Source organism: Phocoena sinus, chromosome 2 (genome assembly GCF_008692025.1).
Source record: "Phocoena sinus isolate mPhoSin1 chromosome 2, mPhoSin1.pri, whole genome shotgun sequence".
Lineage (NCBI taxonomy): Eukaryota > Metazoa > Chordata > Mammalia > Artiodactyla > Phocoenidae > Phocoena > Phocoena sinus.
Window position 1 is genome coordinate 103,167,549 of NC_045764.1, and position 8,019 is coordinate 103,175,567.

An 8,019-nucleotide genomic window follows, 5' to 3' on the forward strand; every position below is an offset into this window, starting at 1 on the left:
ATGCTTTTCTTAAGAATTCCTCTCTCCAGGACCTCCTCACCCTTTCCTACCTCCAGGCCTTTGCTCTCCCTATGTCCTTTGAATTGAGAGCTATGTACCTGTCTCCTGGGCCCTTGCCTAAGGTCTTTCTGCCTCTCTGAGTCTCACCTCTTTAAGGAGGCAGCCTTTTGATGCTCCAAACCACTGGTCTCTCTTCCTCCTCGTTAATATTACCAGTGTTAGGTGGATTTTAAGCTCCTTGAAGGATGGCCCACGCCCTAAACATCCAGGATGGAACTGGTCTGTAAACCAGGCACAGGAAACATTTGTTTAAAGAATTAACAAATACAACTTTTTAAACACCTATCGTGGGCCACGTGTTGGTGTTTCAAAGTTGTGTAAGACAAAGTTCCTGTCCTCAAGGGGCTTACCATCTAGTGGGATAATTTAAGAGGCACTTACAATGTACTATCTGTTAATCCTCATAGCAACCCTTGAAGGAAGCTGGAGGTTAAGAGACTTGCCCAAAGCCAGGCCAGGACTAGTCAAAGGCAGGCCCTGGCACTGAGGTGGAAGGCCTAGTCTCCTACAGCCCCCTCCCAGGGGGGCCTAGAGACTCACTCCTCACTTCCAAGGGTAGCACGGCAAAGATTGGAAGGAGTTGGGAAGCTGGCCACGGTGTGCATCCCTAGAGAGCTCCAGCTCCAGGATCCAGTTATATCCCAGCTGTCACTTGTTAACTTTGTAACCTTGGGCAAGTTACTGAGTCTCTGAGTGTCAGTTTCATTATCTGTAAAAGAAGAAGAATACTGTCGTGGGCATCCATTGTGTTTACCTGCACAACTCCAGTCCTACTTCTGCCAGCAGCACTCAGGTACTGCTTTCCCCTCCCCAGTTGTCAGTAATAGGGGTGGGGTGGTGTGATACACAAGCTAACCAGTCACTTGCTCTCTTGCCTTTTCTGGCTCCTGGCCTTTTATGACTAGTTCTGCTTTTCCTTCTACTCTGTGAGCTCCGCACCACAACCTGCCCCACCAGATCCCTTTAATAAATTGCCTTTGTGTTTAAGTTCATCAGAGTCAGTCAGTTATTATTGCTTGCAAAAACAAGAAACTTTAATTGATCCAAACACCTACCTTGCAATGTTGTAAGGCTTAAATGATTAAACGAAGTTTGTAAAGTGCCTAGCCCAGTCCTAGCAGCATAGCAAGCAGTGAGTAAGGGGTGGTGGTAGTTGTCTGTAAGTTGACATGGTGGGGGAGTGAGAAGAGGGGGCAGGTGCAGGGAGGGGGAGGGAGATTTTTACTGGTTTGGGTTCCACTGAGAGAAACCTTCCCCCAAGAGACAGTGAGAAGGACAACAGAAGGGAGGGAAGTCCAGGCTATGGTATGCTCATTTATTCAAAATGTCTTTATTGAAACAGAATGATAGAGCAAGAAAGAATGAGGTCTGGGAGGATGTCTTTGGGCATAGGATGGAGCCCAGACCTGATGGATACAGTGTGGAGCTCCCTCCCTGTCCCCTGACTCTTGCCAAGGAAGTGAGCACAAAGCAGCAAGGAGGAGATGGGGTTGAGGGCAGCCCTCTGAACTCTCCATGGTGACTGGCGTGAGATGCCTCTGAGGCTTCAGGGCAGCCCTGCCTTCCTCATTCAGTCCTCCCGCTCTCCTTGCCAGGGCCTTGTGCCACCTTTCTGTATGGGCCAGCCTTCTGCCAGGGTGCTCGAAGGTCGCTCAGAGGGCAGGGTTGGGGGTGGCAAGCAGTGGAACGTGGTCACAGCGGTTAGGGGGTGGCTGCCGCAGCAGGGAAGGCCGGCGGCACAGCTCCCCATCCCGGAGCACCTCGGGCAGGAGCTTGCGTTTGGTCTCCGGCAGAAGCATGATGCTGAGGATGCAGAGGAGAGCACAGGCCGCCAGCACCACGTGCTGCAGGAAAGCTCCGTGGCCCATGTGGAGGCGCTGGGCTGGGCCACTCAGCCCGCCAAGTGCCCCCAGGGCCATGATCAGGCCCAGGCCTCGGCCCCTGGGAGAGACGGACAAGGCACTGAGCCTGTAGCTGTGGGCCTCACCCCAGCTCTTCTCCAGCAGCCTCCCCTTTTTCATCCCTCAGGCCCTGTCCTCAGCTGGAGACTCCCCTGGCAGCACCCCTGCTCTCACCGGACAGTGGTAGGGATGACTTCAGCAGCAAGGAGGGTGCTGAGGATGCCAGCAGCTTGGGAGGAGAAGAGGCCGAGGACGGAGAAGGTGGTGATGGCAGCCTCGTTCAGATCTGGAGGATCAAGAGATGGAGCGTGTGAACAGAGGTGGGGAGATCATGCTTGGCCTAGTCCCTGCCATCATCCCCTCTGATCCCTAGCCGGGTGGGTCTGGGCATTTACTCATCGGTTGAGAGAACAGACAGGACGGTGCGGCCAGGGGGAGAATTGTGGAAGATCTGGGCAGGGTCTGGTCTGGTTTTGGGAGGCCTGTGCCAGAAGCAGTGGCTGAGCCCGTCTGAGGCACCTCTGCTGGGGTTCCTTTGCTGAGCCCACACCGTGGGGAAGGGAGGATGCTCACAATCCCACAGGCCCAGCAGGACCAGGGACGCAATGCCAGTGAGGGTCATCGAGAGAAGCAGGATGCCCCGGCGGCCAAATCGGTCCACGGTGACCCCCAGGAAGACGCAGGCCAGGGCAGCTGTGCCGCTGGCCAGCAAGGAGCACAGGTAGAAGTCCGATGGGCTCCCTCCTCCTCCCACAGGCTGGTAGCAGTGACGAATGGCGTGGGCAATAAAGCTGTGAGACAGGGTGGGGAGGCGAAGAAAGGTGTCTGAATCTCCATCTGCAGGCTTTCACAGCCCTGGCTGGCCTCTGTAGGGGTCCTTGGGCTTTCCCCACCTGGCCAGCCCCCATCCCAGCTACTGGCCTGGCCCTTGGCTCAGACACCCAGGCTCACTTGGTGAATCCCAGGATAAGTAGATTTTTCCAGATGTTGCGGTAGTTGAGGAGGGAAGCGAAGGAAAAGGAGGATGTTGCAGGGAGAGGGCAGGTGTTCTCCAGGTCTTGGGAGACAGAGAGGAGCTGTCTGTTAGAAGGAACAGCTGAGAACCCAGGGTCCTCCCACATGGGTGGTAGGGACCCTGGGAGAAGGTGGTACAGCTACAACAGAGGGCACCATCATGTGTGCACACTGAGGTATCACCTGTAGGGACCCCTGTCTCTTACCCTGCAGGGCCTCCTGGGCCTCCTCTCCCAGCATCTGCCCGTGGGGTCGGTTCCGCTCAGCCAGTATCCTCAGCACAGACTGGGCCTCCTCAACCTGTCGCTTCACTATCAGCCACCGTGCAGACTCCAGAAACAGACCAGGCCAGCTGGGGGTGGGGTGGGGGGTACACTGTGAGGCCTCCTGAATCCTGACCCAGGGACGGAAAACTCCCACCTCTGAGGGGCTGGGGCTGGAGCAGGCCTGGACAAGGGGCAATGGAGAAGAGGAGGGGTCTCCAGGCTAGAGCTAGGCTGGAGGTAGAGAGGGGAATGGCCAGACAACAGGTGGAGGGTGATACTGACCCATAAAACAGGAAGAGGATGCAGGGAGCGGTGATCATTCGCTGCAGAAATCGCCAGTCCTTAGAGACAAGGGCCAGGCCCAGGAACAGGAAGTGCCCCCCTACCCCCACCAACTCCCCTGCCAGGGCCACCCGAAGCCTCTGGGTTGGGTCGCACAGCTCCAGGCCTGGAGATACAGCAGGGACAGGGAAGAGAAGCCAGGGAGGAAGGAGGCGAGGGAGAGAAGAGGGGAGAGGGAGGGAGGAGGACAGAGAGCAAGGTCAGCCCCTGAGTGGAGGCTGCAGCCATCGCCTCCCACAGGCCAACCGCTAAGGCAAAGAGTGGAGAGTTGTTCAGTTCTCTCTCCTCCCCCACTCAAACCTGGGAGGGCTCGAGGGTCAGAGTCCCTGGTGGGTTTTCAGCATTCCCAAATTATGGGCCCCTTCACACCAGACCTCTTATTTGACTTTCACATTAACCTTTGTTCAAGGTCATACAGCACTCAGGATTTCAGTTTTAAAATAAGGCTCATTCCCTGACAGCAGTTAAGTCCAGAGCAAGGAAAGCCTTAAAGATCATGGGAAGAGAGGGGTGTGGAGAGAAGGAAGACCCCTGGATCCTTCAAAGGCCTGGGCAGAAAGACAGCTGAGATTCCGGACAGCTGAAATCTGGGGCTGAAGAAGGGACTGAGGGGATCTTAGGGAGCAGTAGGAATGGCCTGGGGATACAGACAGGCAGGCATGAGTCCCTAGGGAAGGAGCTCTGGGGGGATGCCACTCACGCATCAGGTAGACACCAAGGTCAACGCCGGCAAGCAGAAAGCCCAGGAGGAATCGGAGTGCCATGACACCTGTGGAGGAGCCTGCAGCAGCCCCTCCCACTCCACAGGGGCCCACCAGTCCCAAGGTCAGCAACACAATCCCACGACGGCCAAACCTGGAAAGTAGGGAGAGCCTCTGATCACCCAGACTCCCTGGGGGAGGAGTTGCTGGGTGGGGCCCAGCTGCCCACTTCAAAGCTGGAGGTATGAGGATGAGGCCCTGGAGTGAGGCTAGAGAAGACGGGAGAGGATGGGGACCATGGTTGGCTACTGGGCACTGGGGCGAGGCTATGGTTCTGTGGGGGTAGGACCATTGACTCTTGGGATGGGCCTATTGGTCAGAGATGAGGGCATTTCTTCATGGAAGTGAGACCAACCATCAGAATGGATGGGATATTGCTTAGGGGACTTGGAACCATTGGTCCTTGGGCAGAGAGCTTTTGGTCAGTGGGGATGGAGCTTGTCTTGCTCAGACTGGTCAGAGGAGATGGGGTCATTGATATATGGGGTTGGAGCTATTGATCTATGGAGGTAGGCCATTGGCCACTTGTCCTTGGGGATAATATTGGTCAGTGAAAGTGGAGCTCTTGATCTTAGGGGACTGAGTAATTGATTTGGGGGGATGAGGCCATTTTTCCGTGGGGTTGGGGCACGGGTCTACTAATCCGTAGGGGTGGTCAGTGGGGATGGGGCCACTGACCAGAAGATGGAGCCATTGATCCATGGGAATGGAGCTCTTAATCTATGGAATAGTACCATTGATCAGCAGGGATGATCACTAATCTTTGAAGATTGGACCGTTGATCTTTGAGGATGGAGCTATTGATTCATGGGATAGGGATCTCAGTCCATGTGGATGCGACAGTTGGCCAGTAGGGATGAATCAATTAATCCATAGGAATAATCAGTAAGGATGGAGTCACAGACCAGAGGAGATGAGACAATTGGTCAATGATGATGGTCACTGACTATAAGTCAGTGAGGACAGGGCTACTGAGTTGGGCTATTGACTTTGGGGGATAAGACCACTGATCTATGGGGATATAGACTGGGGTCACTGGTCATTGGGAAGGGGGCACCGATAGCCTGAGGGTGAAGCTACTGACCCAATAGGGTGGAGCCATTTTTCCATGGGGCTAAGCTTATTGGCTAAGGTTACTGAATTTAGGAGACTGAATTATTGGTCTTTGAGGATGAGGTTATTATTCCACAGGAATGATGCTACTGGTCTGTGGGTATGAGGCCACTGATGCATAAGGAGGAGCTATTGACCTATGGGTTTAGGATCATTTGCCCACAGGGGTGTGTGACTATTGGGCAGTGAGGATAGGCATTGATTTTAGGGAACTGGATTATTCAATGTTGGGTTGCCTTTGATCCATGGGAGTTGAACTATAAATCCATTTGGATGAGACTGTAGACCAGTGGAGATGAGTTTAATAATCCACAGGGATGGTCAGTGGAGATGGAGTACCTGGTCAGTGGTGACGGTGTCGAGGATCAGAGGAGATGGGAGTTTTGACCCCTGGGAAGAGCTATTGGTTGGTGGGGATGGGTTGTCGATCTTTGAGATGAGGCTACTGATTCCTGGAAATGGGGCTTTTGATCTGAGAGGACCTGAGAGCACTGAAGATCCATGAGGATGGGGCTGTTAGTCTTGGGGGAGGGGTGCTATTGTGGTCACTGATCCATGGGGGTTGAACTGTTGACCCCCATGAGGGTAGTCATTTGTTTATAGAGTTGAGCTATTGGTCAGTGTGAATGGAGCTGTTGATATTTAGAAATTAACATAATGAGCTTTAGGAATGAGGCCTTTGAGATGGAGTTAACAGTCCAGGTGGGTAGGGCTGTTAGCAAGGATGAGTCTATCAATCCATGATGATGGTGAGGGAGGTGCTTGGTGGTGATAGGGATGATAGAGGAGAAGTTAGGATTTTCGATCTGTGGATATAGGGGTTTTGGTCAGTAGGGATGGGGCTACTGTCTTTTGAGATGAGGCCACTGATCCATGGGTCTAGGGATTGGCAAGGAAGGAAGAGCTATTCCCTGTGTGGAAGAGGTATGGAAGGAGTATCTCTTGATGGGGAGTGAAGCTGAGACAGGGGTGGGGCTGCATATCATTGAACAGAAGAAATCCAGAGAACACTGCAGAGGCCACCGAGTCCCCTTCAGCCTCTTGCCAAGGCAAGCTGCCTGGGCCAGCCTCCCTAGCATCCCCTCCTCTCTACTTGCCCAGCCCTCACCTGTCTGCCGGGTAGCCCAGGAACAGGTAGCCAGAGGCAAAGCCCAAGATGAAGAGGATCTGCTCCAGGATCACCTGCCAGCCCAGGTCGCACACCAGATCCCACTAGAGACGTGAGAGGGATGGAGTGGGTGTGAGGCCCCTCGCCGGTCGCTCTCGGCCCGCCCCCAAACCCGCGGCCCACCAGGCTGCCTCACCTGGCCGATGGCGTTGGTGGTGAGCACGGGGAGGCCGTTATAGTCCCAGTCCTTGAGGCAGTGGTTGAAGTCCGGCGGGGCGAAGCCGCTGCACGAGGGGTCCGTACTGGTGGCGATGCGGCTGGCGGCGCTGGCTGCTAGGGCGGCGCTGGCGACGCTGACGCCGCTGGCGTTGGGGGGCTGCTCCCAGCCAGAGGCGTTGGGGGCGAAGGCCCCGTAGTGGCAATGCAGCGGGGGCGCCAGCGTGAAGATGGGGTCCGAGGCCATGCCCAGCGCCACAAAGAGCACGGGCAGGCAGCAGAGGCCGAGCTGCAGCTGCTGGCCGCCGCCCAGCGCCCCCACCTGGGCGAGCAGCGCCTCGAAGCTGAGGGGGCCGGGGGGCACGGCCAGCGACAGGCTGCTGCCCATCCCGTCGCCACCCGCGTCGCCCTCCCCATCCCGCTCGCGTTTGCGCTCCCGCTCACCCTGCAGCTGCTCCGTGGGCACCGCATCTCCGAGGGTCCCGATCTGCTGTGTGGGGGGGTGAGGTAAGGGGTGTGTGGGGTGATGGCAGGAGAAAGGTGAAGCGGAGAAAACCGCAGAGTAAGGGAAGAGGCCGGGACCAGCGGGAGGAAGGCGGGCGGCGGAGGAGGGGGCGCAGGAGGAAAAGGCCGGGCGCTTGGCGGGGGTGCTGGGAGATGATGGCGTAGCCCCCAGGGCGCGGGCACTTACTCCATTGGGGCTGGGGGTGATCTCTACAGTGCTGTCGAGTTTGCTGCCGCCCCCGCCATTGGGCTCGGGGGTGCCGGTGGCCACCCGGGGAGCCAGCTTGCCGACCGCAGGGGCCCTGGCGGCCCGCACCGAAAGGATGCACTGCCCTCTGGCCCAGTGGCGCGCCCGGTGCCCGGACACAGAAGCCGGAGAGACCCTGCTCTGCAGCTCTGCAGCCGCGGGCGCCTCCTTCGTCTCTGCGATCTCTGCGCTGCTTTCCCCTCCCCTTCCTCCAGACTCTCCTCCCCTTCCCACGTCAGCAGAACCTTCGGTCCAGACTCTTCGTCAGAGAGAGGAAGGGGGGCCAGGGCCCAGCGGAGGGAGAGGATGGGGCTCTGTCTCCGTTCCCTGGGTCTGCGGACCATTGCGGTATAAAGGGGGGGAAAAAAAAAGACCCTGAAGGATAGTAGATCCCAGGCAGATGCCAGCAATTCCTCCTTTGCTTCCAGTTCTTCCTTCTCATCTACCCATCCATCCACCTACCCACCCATCCATCCATCCATCCACT

At 56.5% G+C, this 8,019-nt stretch overlaps 1 protein-coding gene across 5 annotated transcripts; it reads right to left on the reverse strand.

Moving 5' to 3' along the window:
- Positions 1-1,354: 1,354 nt before the first annotated feature.
- Positions 1,355-7,731, reverse strand: SLC22A17 (solute carrier family 22 member 17). Of its 5 annotated transcripts, none has more exons than XM_032621793.1 (10): positions 7,473-7,731; positions 6,762-7,271; positions 6,566-6,669; positions 4,284-4,438; positions 3,524-3,689; positions 3,182-3,327; positions 2,913-3,018; positions 2,535-2,752; positions 2,136-2,247; positions 1,355-2,001 (listed from the first exon to the last, which is right to left on the reverse strand). In XM_032621793.1, the coding sequence occupies exons 2-10, from the start codon at positions 7,167-7,169 to the stop codon at positions 1,713-1,715; spliced, it is 1,704 nt and encodes a 567-aa protein (XP_032477684.1). In that variant the 5' UTR covers positions 7,170-7,271; positions 7,473-7,731; the 3' UTR covers positions 1,355-1,712. The 5 variants fall into 5 exon arrangements, with proteins under 5 accessions (XP_032477684.1, XP_032477683.1, XP_032477682.1 ...); XM_032621792.1 differs by having other exon boundaries at positions 2,481-2,752; positions 6,762-7,268; positions 7,473-7,726; XM_032621791.1 differs by having other exon boundaries at positions 2,481-2,752; positions 7,473-7,726.
- Between the last annotated feature and the right edge of the window lie 288 nt (positions 7,732-8,019).

Coding starts and splice junctions, on each gene's coding strand:
- SLC22A17 (XM_032621792.1), bottom strand. CDS start 7,169: ATGGGCAGCAGCCTGTCGCTGGCCGTGCCCCCCGGCCCCCTCAGCTTC. Junction 6,670..6,761: donor CCACCAACGCCATCGGCCAG/GTGAGGCAGCCT, acceptor TCACGTCTCTAG/TGGGATCTGGTGTGCGACCT. Junction 3,019..3,181: donor GGCCCAGGAGGCCCTGCAGG/GTAAGAGACAGG, acceptor CTGTCTCCCAAG/ACCTGGAGAACACCTGCCCT.